We start from the raw sequence: 18,161 nt of genomic DNA, 5'->3' as shown, positions 1-18,161 counted from the left end.
AGTTTGTTCAAGATGCCACACGGAGGTGTCCAGGTGATGAGTGTAGCCACTAATTGACCAAGTTCCACACATCAAGTGTGAATCTACACTTGTAGAATAGGTAAGCGTCGAATTCTTGCTCTCTCTTGCAAAGGAGCCAATAATCGTAATTAGGTCCATCCCGCTTTTTCAACCTATCGGTGGCCGAAATCCTTTCTTGAGTTGTCAACCGCACGAAGAATTTACTTTTTGGATGCTCAAGCTTTCCACGTCATATGTGACATCAAAGAGTAAATAGTGCCCATGAATTGTGCCACATATGCAGTGGCGGACCTGTCTCTGTGTGCTTTCAAACGATATCATCTTCGCATGCTTCTCAAGGTGCAACACTTGGAGAAGAGTCCAAAGGATTATGAATTGTCTTACAAGCTCTAAGGTCAAGTTAGTATCCTTTTTTATCTAAGATATCCACCGATTGTTGTGGAGCACATCCTAACTTATCCATAATCTTGCCATGTAACAAACAAAATTTTCCTTGCGATGAGAGTTACATGTTGTTGCCCACTATCTCTCCGTCCCATAACTTGTAAAAAAGTCTTATTTCTCTTATAAAAGACGCTGGGCTCGTAGTCAGAAGGAAGCCATCCACGTCGCCTTATAACGCGCTATGAATAGTGCTCTGCCACCGCCTGTAAATTTAATGCCCCGTCGAGGGCATTTTAGTACTTTGACATGCAGGTGTATAAAAGTGAGCCGCTCCCTTGGAGAGAAACCCTAGCCGTCGCCCACTCCCGCACTCTCCTCCCTCTCTTGCCCGCTCTTCTCTTCCCCGCCCCCTCCCACCCACGTCGCCGCCCGCCGCCGCCCCCGCCCCTCAGACCTCGCCGCCCCGGACCTCTCTCCCATCCCCCCTCGTCACCCCGGAGCAGCCACCGCCGTGCCCGGCCTCGCGTACCAGGACCCCGCTCCCTCTGGCGATTGGTGACGGCTCCCTCGTCCCCTCTTGCCGCCGCCGGTTCTCCTGGCTCTGCCTGGCTGCGGTGATGGCGGCGCAATCGAGCTCGTGGTCGGCCGGCAGACGACACCAGGCGGCGACACGACCATCAGCCGTCGACTCCAGAGCGGAGGGTCGCGGGGCGTGAGGAGAGAGAGTGGTCAGATGTGTGGCGCAACAGAGGTCGTGCTCTGCTCATGTGCAGGAAGGTCTGGTTCAAGGGCATGCCGTGGTTGCTCCCTGTGTTGAGCGCGTGGACGCAGGACCCTCCTCACACACAGCTAGACAAGATGCAGCGCTGGGTATGATTATGGCTACCTCCTACTCCCCTCTCTCTCTCTCTACCACTCAGATTTGAGTTGGATTCACCTTGCAACTGTATACTTAGTATGAAATGCAAAACTGCAGCATCCTCCACATCACCCCCTTTTGGAGGTTCAGTTTACTGTATGCAATTATGTATCATGTGGTCCATGGCATATAAGAGCATTGTGGTTAACATATGTGGCCAAAAGATCATTACTAAAAGATCTAGAGAAATCTTCAGAGAGAATGCTATGAATGAGAAGGGACTTAAGAAATTGTATCATCAGGAGATTCTATAGTGTACCCTTAATAGAACTTAGCATTAACATATTGTTGCTGATTTGCCTCGATACATATATATTTTCCTGGTCATTTCACTGTAATGAGTATTGATAACCTGCATATTATTTATCCTTGTTTACCATTTGACAATATTTTGTTGTGCATGCAGGGAAGAAGCACATATCTTGGTGCAGCCCCCATTGTACATTGCTTGGAAATCAGCAGATTCTGTAGTGTACCCTTAATAGAACTTAGCATTAACATATTGTTGCTGATTTGCCTCGATACATATATATTTTCCTGGTCATTTCACTGTAATGAGTATTGATAACCTGCATATTATTTATCCTTGTTTACCATTTGACAATATTTTGTTGTGCATGCAGGGAAGAAGCACATATCTTGGTGCAGCCCCCATTGTACATTGCTTGGAAATCAGCAGATTCTGTAGTGTACCCATAATAGAACTTAGCATTAACATATTGTTGCTGATTTGCCTCGATACATATATATTTTCCTGGTCATTTCACTGTAATGAGTATTGATAACTTGCATATTATTTATCACTGTAATGAGTATTGATAGCTTACATAACTTGGTGCAGCCCCCATTGCACATTGCTCGGAAATTGCAACTTAAGGTAACGAACCTAATATAGTATAAAAATCTCGGACGTTTGACTCACAAGTATAAAAATCTAAATGTAATATAACTATGCTAGGAGCAGCGTATCAATAATGATGGACCTGCTGGTATCTCGGATGTTTGCCAATGATAGCATGGTGAGATTCATTCTGTAAGCACATGTATGCACAATTGCTAGGAGCAGCGAATGAACTCATGAAAGCTCATTACCTTGATTAGGTAAAACTGTTATGATTAGGTAAAACTGTTATGATTTTGTATTGTACATATCATTCCTGATCTTGGACAAAGTGCTAGCTCCATAGAGCCTCTCCTTTTCGATGTGTCATGGTGTCCATCTCCAGGCTAGCTCCAAACTTCTGCCCACATAATTCCCATGGTGTCTAAGAAAATCATAGGGAAGAGGCTCTGGGAGAGGGGGTTTGGTTTTACTTTTCTGGTTTTGCAACACGATGTGACAAATTTGTACTGCACGAATGGCTTCATTCCTTCATTTACCATATGCAAATCTTGGTCTTCAATTTGTTTGGTTTCCTATGAGTGACTGGAGATTATTGTGATGCTATATAAGCCTACATCGTAGAGTGAATCAGATATGTGCTAAGTAAGTGTGATAAGCAGGCCCTGCACTTCTCTTTAATATTAAACGTCGGCTAAATTTCTGATAATGGAATTTCAGAGATAATGCAGCCAATCCAACTGTTAACTTTGGTGTGCTTTTTGGATGGACTAATATGAAGACGATGGCTAGCTCGCATTGCCATCATATAGTCTAGAAGAAAGGGCAAGGATTATAGGAAAAATAAAGGTACAATGCTCACAATATATTTTACCTTTTTGGCGAAGTTTTGGTGCTTGCGCAAGAAAATAACACCATCATTATACCTATTGCTCATTTTTTATTCAGGCAATTAGCCATCAGTAGGAAATGCCAACTAATTGTACTTTCTTTGTTACAGAGGTGAAATTACTACTACTTTTTGAAAGCTTTTTTTGTTGCATGTTCCCCTTTCTTAATCTTCTGTTTGTTCAAATGTACATACATGTCCTTACACAATGAATCTCACCATGCTATCATTTCCTGAATAAGCTGAGGATATATGTTTTCAAAGCCTCTGTTACGAGTGAAATGCGGCAATGGAAGCAAGGAGTCACGGCTTACTTCTATTCGGATTCCATCTCTACTAGGACAATCCTGATATCCTTCTCACCATTTATATTTGATTCCTTGGAGATTCATAAAGAAGGTATGTCCAAAATATCCGAATTTCAAACAGACCCACACTTGAGGTTTTTTGTTGCATTTTTTGTATCTTATTCTTTTGCAGGAATGCATCCATGGTCTTGGTATAAATTTGTTTGGATGGTTCAGAATCTTCAGATGGCATGGATGAGACATAATTTGTTGTATTCGGATATTTTTCATGGTTATAGGTTAGGAAATTTTAGTTCTACTGCCTGGGCGTACTTTATCTTTCCATTTCCATCACGCCATCTTGATGTGTGATCGGGTTGCTGTGTGATGTTGTTAGCTATTTATATCTGTTCATAAATATACTCTTTGACTATTGTTTGTTTGAGACATATAGAAGAAAAATCTGCTAACGAATCCTTAGAAAGGACGAGGATAGACGAGCGTATTTGGCAGGTGGTCGGTGTATTGGGCTGGGCCAAATGCTTATAGTATACTTAATTATGATTTTCAATTCTGAAAGGGTTTGTCGTGGCACCCTTTAGCCGAGATAAGGTTGTCGTGTATGTTCTGTTAGGTTGCCTTTTCTATGCCAATTAGTCTAGCTGTACGTTTATTCATTTTTTCTTTCGTTTGTTTGTATTTCTTGAAAGCTAATGCCGTTGCATAGATTTTTTTTAACTTTTCATTTTTGCTGGGAGAAAGATGATGCTCTTTCTTAGGAAATTACTTATTAGATGGAACGATAGTCACCTTACAAAGTTCTTCCACCAAATGTTTTTATGTGTGCATCTATGATCGGTTTTTCTATTCATTTATTGTACAGTTTTTGAGGCTCGGGCTACCACAACCAGTCTAACATGTGCGTCGGCTTGAGCAGGGTGGATATAGATCACAGGTTGAATTTCACCGTACAAAAAGCGTTTCCATGCTTCAGCACGCCGGATTAAGTTGTCAAGCCCTCTATGTGAGGATGGGGAAACATCAAAGAACCATGCAGCCGATCTGGCCATCGAATGCATGGAAAACAGCGAGTAGAAGGTGCTTGTTGACTATAACCATTATCAGATAGAGCAACAGAAAAAATGCATGTGCAAGGGTAGCTGTTAGAAAAATCAGAAGAAATAAAACAACACAACAAGACCAGCAAGCAAATACCAACTTTACATCCGGATCAACATCAAAAGACAACGATGTAAATCATATTTTGAGACAAGACATGTTGATGATCGTCTTAGTGACACACTGACACAGTCAAAGTATGATCTCCAACAGACAAACAAGTGTTATTGGAGCCTTGATGGTGATATGGAAGGAATCTCTTCTTTAGGCAATGACAAACCACTTTTCAATACCGATGGCGCATGCAATGATGACTCTGCTTGATGATTATTGCTTTATAACTGCAACCATCTATATGCTGCATCTCTTGCTATATACTTTGCTCATTGTAAATAATCTATCGTAGACTTAAACTACTATGTATCATCAATGGGTTGTCTTAGAACGCTATATGTCACCACATGTTTCCATTTGCTTATGCTCATCACAGACTTCCAACACTGTGTCAGTATTGAGTTCTCTTAGAACAATATGTATAAACACCAAATTCCTATTTGCTTGTGCTCTAATCCTGCTATGCCTTGCTTTATGAAACCAATGTATGCTAAATAATGTCATTATTTTCTTCTTCATTTATCATGATACCGCTATCTTCTACACATGATTTCAAGAATCGGCTGGCCGATGCTTTTTGCACCATCGGCGCAACGGGTCATCTAGTATTGTGAAACGAGGAGAGTAATTTTCTTGTCCCGAAATAAGTGACATGTACTTGACCAGTCTTTCAAGTTAAAAATAACTCTTGCTTGACTTGACCTGTTCCATGCTGTCAGTGAATCAGTTTGAGTCAATGAATGTAACCATATGACTTTGACTGCGAGGTCATAGTTTTAACACTCGGAGGGAGGTATGGTGCCTTCAATGTTCAATCACTCCACGGTCTGTTGGTCGGCATGTATGGGGCACGGCCGTAGACTGAATGACCGTTCAAGCAAGCTGTCGCTGAAAGGTAGAGTAGGCTCCCTTACTAAAGCATCGACTATTGGCTTATGGTAGCTACTACCTCCGTCACAGTTTAGAAGGCACATACGTGTATCTAGGTCGTTAATTTAACTTATATAAAATCTATTGTTTAATACAAAAATTATATCATTAGAAAATAGAACATCTACAGTTTTTAATGATATATTTTTTATAATATATGCTTATCATTAAGTTGGTTAAATTGACAACCTAGATACACGTGCAAGACTTATAAACTGAGATGGAGGGAGTAGCAACGTTACAACCGCTGCTAATCTTAGACTAAAGCTTTGACACAGGCTGCTGTTCACGTATTTACAATGGAAGTACTCCATGTTTAAGCATTCGAGTACAATGGAAGTACTCCATGTTTAAGCATTTCAGTACCTTCGCAACGCCATAATCTTCGACAAAATTGAGCCTTCCTCCGCATCCCTCGTTGCTGCGATCAAGGATGATGCTCGGTCAGGGGCCTGTTTTATCTTTTTTAAGAGAGGAATGCATCTGGCCTCTGCATTTCAATGATGCATACAATCATTTTATTGAATCGATAATTGAAAAGGTTCGTACAAACTCACTTGGAGCTTATAAAATATAAAGGAAAATAAAACATGAAAAGTTATCACAACCAATAAAAATAGGACAAGATGACTAAATAACTAGCCTATTACTGAACCGTTATTCAAACTGGTTGTAGATATACCGATGTATCATCTTTTAGCAAATAGACCCGATAACCATAGGCTTTTTGGCTTCTACAACGGTGAGTAGCGACCACACGTACGGATCCAAGCAGTGGCTCTATAGATAACCTGCAAAAACTCAATATGAATTTAGCTATTAAAAACCAAATTATTTTCACAGTTCCATATAATCCAAAGAAACGTGTATATTTCTATCTGAATATGTCGCATGTGCCAGAGCCAAAGGACTTATAATGCTATTATACCTGTAAGCTGAACCTTTTTGTTTGAGGCTGAGCATCCCGCTCGTCCTATGCTTGAATGAGCATCACGGTCATGCCATACCATGTATGCGACCGCCATGCGATCCTGTAATTTCTCCCTTTTATTAATGCAAAAATACACATTAATCCTTGTAATTTCTTCCTTCTATCAATGTAAAAATACACTTTAAAGCGTATTCATAAAAAATAAAAAAGTACCTTCGCAGTTTAGAACAATCTTCAAGTGTCCCAGCTTGTTCGTAATTGTTGAGTATCATGATTAGTTAAGAGACATAAGATAGACTAGGAATTATGCTGGCTTGTCTTGTATTTCAAATTGATCATGTATATATACATATATATATGTGTGTGTGTTCATGAGGCTTAAGCAATACAACAACTATTCTACCAACCTATCTTTCCCTTCTAACATGGTATATCTGCCGCAAGTTCCTAAACCTAGCCGCCGCCCGCCACTTTCGTTCTCCGCACCGCCCCCTGGGCGGTCGGTCTCCATGACCGCCGCCGGGGGCCGCGCCGTCCGTACCTATGGTTCGTCCGTCGGTCGTGTTGACCGGTTGTCCTGGATTGAGTCTTTTGCCCGATCTCTTGATCCGGATTTTTCTCACTTTCGCCGGTCGCTTGATTGACATTTTATTTTTGGTTTTCCAATCTAAGATCGGGTTGCGTCACCCATCGCCGTCGTCGACATATGCGCGCCTCTACTCCAACAACGGCGCGACCCCGACCTCTTCTTCGATCCGGCGGCCTCGCACACCACGTTGGCCCTTCATGGCCGACGCTCGCACGCCGCCCTGACTGTCTCCCTGCGTCGGTTGTTGATACGTCTCCATCGTATCTACTTTTCCAAACTCTTTTGCCCTTTTTTTGACACTAATTTGCATGATTTGAATGGAACTAACGTGGACTGACGCTGTTTTCAGCAGAATTGCCTTGGTGTTATTTTTGTGCAGAAATCAAAGTTCTCCAAACGTCCTGAAAATTTACGGGGAGCAGTTTTGGAAAATATCAAAAATATCTGCGCCAAGTTCCACCTGAGGGGGTGGGCCAGTGGGCCACAAGCCCTGGCTCTGCCACCACCCCCTGGTGGCGGTGGGCAGGCTTGTGGGGCCCACACGGCTCTGGCGCCCCCAACTCCAGCTCTATAAGATCCCTTTTGTCCCTGAAAAAATAAAAAGAGAAGTTTTCGTCGCGTTTTCGATACGGAGGCGCTGCCACCACCTGTTCTTCATCCGGAGGGCAGATCTGGAGTCCGTCTTGGGCTTCGGAGAGGGGAAATCGTCGTCATCGTCATCATCAACCTTCTTTCCTCTCCAATTCCATGAAGCTCTTCGTCGTTCGTGAGTAATCTATTCGTAGGCTCGCTGGGCGGTGATGAGTAGGATGAGATCTATCATGTAATCGAGTTAGTTTTGATGGGGATCGATCCCTAGTATCCACTATGTTCTCAGATTGATGTTGCTACTACTTTGCCATGCTTAATGCTTGTCACTAGGGCCCGAGTGTCATGATTTCAGATCTGAAATTATTATGTTGTCACCAATATATGTGTGTTTTAGATCCGATCTTGCAAGTTGTTGTTACCTACTATGTGTTATGATCCGGCAACCCCGGAGTGACAATAACCGGAACAACTCCCGGTGATGACCATAGTTTGAGGAGTTCATGTGTTCACCAAGTGCTAATGCGTTGGTCCGGTTCTTTATTAAAAGGAGAACCTTAATATCCCGTAGTTTCCTTTTGGACCCCGCTGCCACGGGAGGGATGGACAATAGATGTCATGCAAGTTATTTTCCCTAAGCACGTATGACGACACACGGAATGCATGCCTACATCACATTGACGAACGGGAGCTAGACACATATCTCTCTGTGTTATAATTGTTGCATGATGAATATCATCCAAACAAATCACCGACCCATTGCCTACGAGTTTGTCCTACTGTTGTTACTTGTTTTGCTCTTCTGCTGCTACTACTACTGTTGCTACTACTGTCGCTTGCTACTGTTGCTACTTGCTACTGCTGTCACTACTGTTGTTCCTTGCCGCTGCTATTGCTCGTTACACTGCTGCTACCTGCTACAATCTTGATTCGCTGATCGTTGACGGGAACTGACAATTTCCGTCAACGAGGCAACTTGGCGCCATTGATACAATCGTTAGGAATAATCTGCCGTCAACAGATCGTTTCTGACACTGTTGTTATCATACTACTTTGCTACTAATACTTTGCTTGGAGATACTAATCTTTCAGGTGTGGTTGAATCTGACATATTCAGCTGCTAATACTTGACAGTATCCTCTCACCTCCTATAGGCGAATCAACAAATTTGGGCCGAATACTCTACCATCAAAAACTGCTGCGAACCCACGCGCTGGTGGGCCATCAACAACATTCTTCTAGTTTCGTTGCCGGGGAGTGCTAGCAGCATTCTTCTGGTGCCGTTGCAGGGGAAGGTTTGTTGTCATCATCATTCGTCTAGCCATCGCCAGAGATTGCAATCAGTTGTCGCCCCCAACGGTGTGACCCCGACCATTGCTGTAACCCGGTGGCTTCGTGCGACGCGGCGGCCCATCCCGATCGTCGTTCGCGCGTCTGCCCGCCCATCGCTCCGCGCCTGTCATCGTCGCCCGCGTCCAATCAGGATCCTGCATCACTCACTGTCTCCGCCGCCGTTCGTCGGCCGCCTCGGGCTTGCCGTCTGCCTGGCTCGGGGAGCCTTGTCGGCTCGAGCTTTTCTGGCTCAGGTCTTCGCCGCCCCTTGTCGGCTGCCACGAGCTTTTGCGCTCGGGCGTCGGCTGCCTCGAGCACGGCGTTCACCGCCGGTCGTCGGCCCCTTGGTCTGCTCGACCACCCCGCTCCATCGTTCACGACGCCGTCATCATCACTGAGCAGCGCTCGACCTCGTATTCGATTGGATTGATCAACCGCCCGCCGCGATCGACTCCATCCGCGCCGTGCAACTAACGTAAGAAGTCGGTTGCATGCGCCTCTGTAGGTCCTGTGAAGGCGGTCCCTAGTACAGCGCGTCCCTCCACCGATCGAGCAACGGGCTGCCGCTACGTCGCCCCGTCGGGCCGCAGCGCCGCCGCCCAGTGGTTCTCGTCGTGGTTTCCCCGACCTGGGAGCCACCCCTACACCACCGTTTTGGGCTGTAGCGGGTGGCCCATGGTCCCCACCACTACCCGTGGTCGTCCCCGTGGCTGCACCGACCAGCGCACCACCGCTGCATCACCCCTTCGGGTTGTAGCAGCGCGGCACATCGTCCACGTAGCCGCCCTGAAGTCTTCCCACTGTCGCCCCGACCCGCCTGCCGCCTCTGTGACACCCCTTTGGGGCGTAGCGCCGTGGCTCATGGTCCAACCCGCCGTCTCTGTGCTTCGACTCTACGTGGTATGCGCCGCGCTGCCTCCCTTGGCGCGGGAACGCCATCGTTCGCGCCGGTCTTCGTCATGTTGTCGGGTTCTTCATCGCCTACTTTGAGCACCGCCGACGCACTCCTAACCAACCAGCGCCGCCGCCGCTCTACTTCGACGCTGCTGCAGCTCGCTCACCCGAGCCGCGACGCCCGTCCACCCCCTTCATCTCCGTCCAACAACAACTCATCGCCAGCGTCGCCGTCATCTACCCCGACCACTTCATCTACTTCGACCACCGCGGGCAACATCTCCCCCCGCTGATTTGCACCGCAACCGTCATTGAGTTCTTCTCTCCTAGACTCCTCGACATGGCGTACAGGTTGTGTGCAGGTCCTCGTCTACGCATGCCCGGTGCTGGCAACACCGACGCATGCCTTCGTCCCGGTGTATTCCCAGTCCTGGCAAGTCTGGAGTGACGCTTCGTCAACATCAACTTCGTCCGGCTACGGATGCGCGGTGCTGGCAACATCGACGCGTGCCTTCGTCAACGATGTGTCCCAGGGCTTGGCAAACCCGACACTACGCGTCGTCAACTACGTCTTCTTCCCGACGCACCATTACTTCGACACCACTGCGCCCATGAGTAACTCGGCGCCTCCTTGCGCCCGCGGCTCCACGGCGACTTCCTCGACATCGGCTACCTGACTCGACATCGACCACGGCATTCTTCACACGGCTACCTCGACCACGGCTACATCACCCTACGCTCTCGGCTACCTCGACAAACGCATAAGAGGCTATCGCCTTACTTGAGCAACCTTGTCGGTTTCCATTCCAGCCACAACATCCGTGATGCATCGATCGTTACGACTGTAGGGGATGTCCGTCGGCTTACCTTCAGATTCTTTTTCAGTTTCACCGTCTGCATCGCTACCGTTGTGACTGCGGGGGGGTGTTGAGTATCGTGATTAGTTAGAAAACATAAGATAGACTAGGAATTATTCTGACTTGTCTTGTACTCCAAGTTGATCATGTACTCCTATATATATATATGTTCATGAGGCTCAAACAATACAACAACTATTACACCATTCTCTCTCTTCCTTCTAACATTAACCTTTCCCTCCCCAAGATGAACATTTGTACCTGGTTTCAAATATTCTACATAAGTTTTTGTCACGGAAAGGAAAAAAACCCAATAGTAAGGAAAATATGGGAATTTGGCAGGAACATAACAGAGGATTGCAAACACGAAAACTTGAAGAATTGCTCGCTTGGATATATAGAAACGGGAAAGTTATGCTTGTACTACCATGTGTACCTTCTATCGTTATCCATTTTTGCATCAAAGTTTGTGCAAGCAAATTTTTTTTTCTCTCAAATAAACCATGTGCAAAAAAGTTTTTGAATTTTTTGGCATCATAAGTTTACAAAAATGATACAACTCATTTAAAATTTCATAAATTTATGCTTCATAAAAAAATGAGAAACATTTTATGCAAAGAGTGCCCCTTGTATGTAGTGGACCAGCAAAGTGGCAAGGTCAAATGGTCTTTTGTTTATAGGAAATAAAAAAGAGAAAACTATATATAATGATAGCATGAATCTTGAAGCAAGCTGGATGGTCTAGATAGAGGGTAGTCTGATATTGTACTACCACCAGTCCAGTTACCTGAATGATAGTACAAAAAGAGATCATCGTGGACAATGAAGGGCCTACCAAATTGCACCATACACATTACCTTTCCAAATAATTTGATAGCATTGGTCAGTTGATTCAAATGGCGTACATCAGAAGGGGTGGGGGGGGGGGGGGGTGTCTTACGAATTAGTATCCTACGAGATTTCTTCCGAAAATGTTACAATCCAAGACCTTTAGGCCTCCTTCGATTCATAGGATAGCAATATTGTATGAATAGAAAACCATAGGAAATGAGGTTACATGCATCTTAATTCGTATAGCAATAGAGATGTCACTTGATTCATATGACAGAAGTGTTCCATTAGGTCTAGCAGGCTCATGTTTTTTGTCTTTAAAATGTGAAGGATTGATTCCTAACTTACATAGGGATAGGCATTCTTTCATACAAACCAAAGGGATCCAAAGGATTTTCTTTCCTACAAAGTTCCTACGAACAAAAGGATGCCTTAAATGAAGATTTAGAAGGTCGGACACTGACCAGTTTTCAGCTCCTTGAGAAAAATAACAATCATACAAAAATCAACTCTTCAAATAGAGTCCACTGCACCAAAACAAAACATGAAACAAGAATCCTATTGTATCTGCATATAGGACTTGTTGCCTGGTACTTCGAACTTGTGGTGAATTGTTTTTTTTCTTTTTTCACGAGCAATTTTCCTCCATAGGTAAGAGTGTAGGACACCAACCTCTCTTGAGCAGTAAATCTTGTATAACGTTGACAAACATGACTTATGTTTTTTAGGAAACAACACAGCATATCATGATGATGCCCACACATGACACATAACGAAAAACAAGGGGATTTGAATATGGTTACATTTCGCTCGTTTACATTTCCCTTATTGCAGAGGGAAGCTAGTGGTTAGCCCGACAAAATCACACTACTAGAAACCAATTAAACCAATCAACCTAATAATATCATTCTGACATTTTAATCACACCCAGAACTTAAATTCAACTTCGGTTGGTCGACCAAATTTCACCTATGCGGTGCAAGCTCCATGACGTGAGTCATGGCATTTTCATTAGTCCCTGGTCTTGGGAGATGAGCAGCCACAGAGGATCTGCCAGATGCTCTTCTTGACGCTGTTGGGGTTGCGTTTTCCCATTTTCTTGAACGGATCTCCGAGCACCACAAGCTGAAATACTTGAGAAGATAATCTGATGGAAAAAACGGAGTAACTTGTCATAATCTAGTCAATTCTAACCAAGTTTACCTAAAATAACTTGAAACTCCTCCTACTACTCACTAAGAAAAATGAATCTGCAAATAAAGGATATACAAAAAGTTTATTCTTGCTGCTATATCAGGAGAGGGAGATACCTGAAATTTGAGCTAACTCTGGAGCGAAGCTACACAAGCTCGATTGATTGATGTGTGTGTTCCAAACAAGCTACGACACACCTATTTATAGATGATATGAGAGGAGCAGATTGGTCATGACTACTAGGATACATTGCCGGCTTTGGAATTGTATCAGACATTACTGGGAAGAGTTAGGGAGACTCCACAAGAAAATTCAATGAAGAATGACTGAACAAGTCCAGAACAAGAACTTGAAATTGAACTTGAAATCTGGTCCACCTGTAGAAAACCTGAGTCATAGCTCGAGAAGGCTAGCAATTTATCTTAGTTATTAACTTAACCCTAGTCGTATTTGGCCGGTATATTACGCCCTGCATATATGAATGGAACAAGTCATAGACGTCAAGAAATGTAGACGCTTAGAGCATATACAGACCGACCCCTTAAATGATCCATCATGCAGACGCACCTGATCGGACAGAAGAGAAAAGAAGAAAAAAATGACCCAACTAATTCCCTCATATCGTCTTTATATGTCCTAGTTGTCCATAAAACCTCATATTCATCTTAAATATGAAGAGAATATTATGGCTCGCGGACACGCCCATAGTACGCATAGTACGCAACCCCACCCGAGACCATATTTATCTTTTCTTTATTCATTATTTTCTTTCTCTCTTCCTCTCCACCAATCACGTGCAAGTGGGCACCTCTTTCTAGATTGTTCTATGACTAAACTTTTATGACGCTCGATCCATATTGCTTTTAACATTTGTCCTACTACTAGCATTAACATGTTATTTGGGACGTGGTTGAAGGGGATTAATGTTGATTATGCTAAACTTTTTCGGGTTGGTACATGTGCATTATTATGGGTTGCATGGAACTGCAGAAATGATCTAGTGTTTAACAGACAAAGATATGTTCACTTTTTGCAGGTTATCTTCAGGGCTACTGCCTTGATCCGCACGTGGTCCTTACTCACTCCTGTGGAAGACAGGGAGCCTTTGGTTACTGATGGGGTTATAGTCCCAGAATAGGGTCATAGGTCTGCCCTATAGGTCCTACCCAAGGACTACCCTTCATAGAAGACAAGGCCCTTAGACAGTTCCGACTGAACTAAGGACGCCCCCATCATCCAGTCGGAGACGATCCACTCGGAGCATATCTAACGTACCGACTGGAATCCACTCTGTACATCGTAACCTCCCAGGAGGGCAACGGTCATACGTTTTCATACACCATTATTAGCATTTAAAGCTTACGTTACCTGTAACGTAAGCATTTACTCGCCACTATTCCACCCCTGTCCACCGGGCCATTATGAAGGGCAACGCACTCTATATAAGCCGCCCTTCACCACTGGTACGGGGGTTGGCACTTGCTGTAATCCTATAATCCACTCGACACAAAGCTCCCAAGAGCACTGAGACGTAGGGCTTTTACCTCCACCGTAGAGGGGCCTGAAATCATACATCCTCGCCGTAGCTAAGGCTCTGCCCATATACTTTTGTACCCCATACTTCTACTGTCAGACTTATACCCACGACAGTTGGCGCCCACCTTGGGGCAGGCATCTACGCGACTTCCGGCGAGTTTGCGATTTCATCTTTTCGTCATGTCGTCCGGCGGAGATCTGTGCATGGGTCATGAGATCCTCTTCGGTGCCCTCTCCTTCATCGCCGACGAGTCGGCATGGCTTCGGGATGCGCCCCTCGACGTCGAGGCACTTCTCAGTCGCGGGGCTACGCACTTCCGTGCCAGTTCCTGCGGTGTTCTTCTTCTTCAGCCATCGACCCCGGTGTCGATCTTCGCCCCCGTCACGCGCCGCAACAAGCGATCCCGTCGTCCGCGGCTCCAGCGTTGGGTGCGACACGCCCAGGCGCGACAAAGCACGTCCTCTCAAGTGGCGGTGCTTAAATCGGTTGTGGTCCCGCCGTCATCCTAGTGCTTGGAGTCAGTTCCGACTGAACTACCTTCCGAGTATCCGGGTCGCGGGCCTGCAGCCGAAGTTCTCATGGCCAATTCCCACGAAAGTCCCCTCGGGGCTGGTCGGAACGAGCGTGAGTTCGGAGAATCATCCGGCGCTCGTCGTCAACACTATCGTTCTTCCAGTCGACGCGCTCGCCAGAGCAACGTCGAGGTGTTCCGCACACCCATCCTCAACTTGGCTGCGGCCGCCAGGATAGCCGATTCTCTCCAGCCGACTGATTCAGAGGCTGGTAGAGGAATCGAGCAGATCCGTGCCTTGTTGCATACGGCGCAGCAGCAAAATTCGGCGGTCTCCCAGTCGCACAACAGGATCCACAACAGTTCTTTTCAAGCAAACACGCATCGGTCGGTTTTCAGTCCCGACTCTCACCAGCGACGCAGAGGGGGCAGCCGTTCCAGGGACCCGAGTCGGAATCCGCTTCCCATTCGGTCTCATCCTGAAGATTGCCGCCGCTCGCGTACTCCTCCGCGGAGTGGGCCTTACGGGCCTCGGCATTACGATGACCGTCGTTCGGGCGGTGGCGCGCATGATCCAAGACCTGATGCGAGAGGGTACATCACCCAGAAGAAGGTCGACATAAGTCGAGCCCACCGTGATGGTCACGATAGAGACCGTATGAGTGGAAGCAGGACCGTTGTTTCTGGCCCCGAGTGCTTCAGTCGGGCCATCCGCTCAGCTGACATCCCTCCCAACTTCTGATTGGCGACGGGAATCAGCAAATTCATAGGAGAGTCCAAACCAGAAACTTGGTTGGACGACTACAGAGTGGCGGTCCAGATCAGCGGCGGAGATGACCATGTCGCCATGAAACATCTCCCACTAATGCTCGACGGTTCGGCGCGAGCTTGGCTGAACCAGTTGGCTCCGTCAAGCATCTACAGCTGGGCAGATTTGGCCCGAGTCTTCATCAGGACCTTCGAGGGTACGTGCAAACGCCCTGCTGGTCTCGTAGAGCTTCAGCATTGTATCCAGAAGCAAAACGAGCCCTTGCGTGATTTCATTCAGCGCTGGACGGCCCTCTACCACACGGTGGAAAACGTCACACAGCACCAAGCAGTCTGCGCCTTCAAGGCAGGCGTGCGGTACAGAGATCTGTACCTGAAGTTTGTTCGGACAGGCGACATCTCCATGAGCAAGATGATGGAGATAGCCACGCGCTATGCAAATGACGAAGAGGAGGACCGCATACGTAGCGGAAAGCATAAGTCAGTCGCCGATGGAGATGGGAACAACAATCGGAAGCAGAAGCAGAAAGCTCAATCCACTCCGCAGGCAGAGGCAGCAGTCGTTACAAATGCCAAGTTCAAAGGCAAGGGGAAAGCACAGTACACCCCCAAGAAGAGGCAATCAGGAAACTCCATCCTAGATCAACCGTGTACGATCCACACGAAGACGGATGAAGAAGGCAATGTCATATTGCCGAAGCATACCACTCGGCAGTGTCGCCTCCTGATCCAAGGATTCGGTGAAGGACAGCCGAATGAGAAGGACACTGAGCAGGATGATGAGGACAAGGAGGATCCGTTCCCCCAAGTCCATGCAAGGTTGATGATTTTTGCTGATGTGGAAAGCAAAAGTCGACTGAAGCTGGTTAACAGGGAGGTAAACATGGCAACCCCATCCACTCCCATGTTCCTCAAGTGATCACAGACTGCGATCACCTTTGATCAGTCAGACCACCCAGCACACGTACCCACCCCAGGGAGGCAAGCTCTGGTCGTCGACCCGGTGGTGGAAGGAGTTAGGATGCGCAAAGTCCTCATGGACGGCGGCAGCGGCTTGAACATCATGTACGCCGATACTCTCAAGGGAATGGGCATTCCGAGGTCCAAACTTAGCGAGAGCAGTATGCAGTTCCATGGAGTCGTCCCAGGAGGAAAGGCCAAATCACTCGGCCAGATTGCGTTGGATGTCGTCATCGGCTCCGAAAAAAACTTCCGTAAAGAGAAGTTAACATTCGAAGTGGTAGACTTCCAGAGTGCATACCATGCGATTCTGGGCCGTCCGGCATATGCGCGTTTCATGGCCCGTCCATGTTACGTCTATTTGAAGCTGAAGATGCCAGGTCCCAAAGGTGTGATTACTGTCACACGCAATCGGCAGCGGGCCGATGAGTGTCTGCAACAGGGGTCAAGGATTGCTGATCAGCAGATGGCTATACTCGAGCTGGATGAGTACACGAAGACCGCCGACCCCGCTGACCTGATGCGTTCGAAGAAGCCAGCTTCCGAGTCCGCATTCCAGTCGGCAGGAGACACGAAGAAAGTCAGCATCCATCCGACGGACGACACCGCCGCCCCGACAAACATCTCCACCACCCTTGATCCAAAATAGCAAGCCGAGCTCATCCAATTCCTCCGTGAGAACTGGGACATTTTTGCATAGAAGCCTGCTGACATGCCACGTGTACCCAGGGAGTTGGCTGAGCACCGACTGCATGTGGATCCTGCCGCTCGGCCCGTCCGAGAACGCCTGCGTCGGTCCGCCGCGCACAAGAGGAAAGCAATCGGAGAGGAGGTGGCTAAACTTTTGGCAGCCAACTTCATTCGCGAGGTGCACCACTCCGAGTAGCTCGCTAATGTTGTCATGGTGTCCAAGAAGGACAAGTCTCTCCATATGTGCATCGATTTCAAGCATCTCAATAAGGTCTGTCCGAAAGATCACTTCCCGCTCCCCCGCATTGATCAAATCGTTGATTCAAGTGCGGGTTGCGAGCGCTTATCCTTCCTTGATGCCTATTCGGGCTATTATCAGATCCGTCTGTATGGTCCAGATGAATTAAAAACAGCCTTCATCACCCCATTCGGGTGCTTCTGTTACATCACTATGCCATTCGGTTTGAAGAATGCAGGAGCAACTTTTATGCGCATAATCCAAAAATGCCTCCTAGACCAGATCGGTCGAAATGTGGAGGCATGTATGGACGATATCGTAGTCAAGTCACACAAAGGTTCCGACCTGCTGACTGACTTGGCAGAAACATTCGCCAACCTACGTAGGTACGATATCAAGCTCAACCCAGCCAAGTGTTCATTCGGAGTTCCCAGCGGGAAGTTACTCGGTTTCTTCCTTTCGAACGAGGGATCGATGTCAACCCCGAAAAGATCGGGACCATTGTTCGAATGGAGCGACCGGTAAGAGTACATGATGTTCAAAAGCTCACAGGTTTCCTAGCGGCTTTGAGCAGGTTTATCGCTCGACTCGGCGAGAAGGCGTTACCTCTGTACCGACTCATGAAGAAGTCAGATACCTTCGAGTGGACAGACGAAGCCGAAATCGCATTCGACGACCTCAAAGCCCTGCTTTCCACCCACCGGTTCTTGCTGCCCCGCTCAGTAAAGAACCCCTTC

The 18,161-nt window shown here is 46.7% G+C and overlaps 1 protein-coding gene across 11 annotated transcripts; it reads left to right on the top strand.

Annotated features, from left to right (window-relative positions):
* Positions 1-1,899: 1,899 nt before the first annotated feature.
* On the top strand, positions 1,900-5,013 carry LOC123401514. 11 transcript variants are annotated; one of them, XR_006611105.1, is made up of 5 exons: positions 1,900-2,201; positions 2,289-2,343; positions 2,886-3,453; positions 3,535-3,640; positions 4,225-5,013. XR_006611105.1 is itself a non-coding variant. In XM_045095338.1 (4 exons), exons 1-4 carry the CDS (start codon positions 3,135-3,137, stop codon positions 4,346-4,348), a joined length of 366 nt encoding a protein of 121 aa, XP_044951273.1. In that variant the 5' UTR covers positions 1,900-3,134; the 3' UTR covers positions 4,349-5,013. The 11 variants fall into 11 exon arrangements, 2 of the variants coding, with proteins under 2 accessions (XP_044951273.1, XP_044951274.1); XR_006611104.1 differs by having other exon boundaries at positions 2,283-2,343; XR_006611107.1 differs by having other exon boundaries at positions 1,900-3,014; positions 3,114-3,167; positions 3,297-3,453.
* The last annotated feature ends 13,148 nt before the right edge of the window (positions 5,014-18,161 follow it).

Source organism: Hordeum vulgare, chromosome 6H (genome assembly GCF_904849725.1).
Source record: "Hordeum vulgare subsp. vulgare chromosome 6H, MorexV3_pseudomolecules_assembly, whole genome shotgun sequence".
Classification (NCBI taxonomy): Eukaryota; Viridiplantae; Streptophyta; class Magnoliopsida; order Poales; family Poaceae; genus Hordeum; species Hordeum vulgare.
Note: the sequence above shows the minus strand (reverse complement) of the source record. Positions and strands in the feature narration are given on the sequence as shown.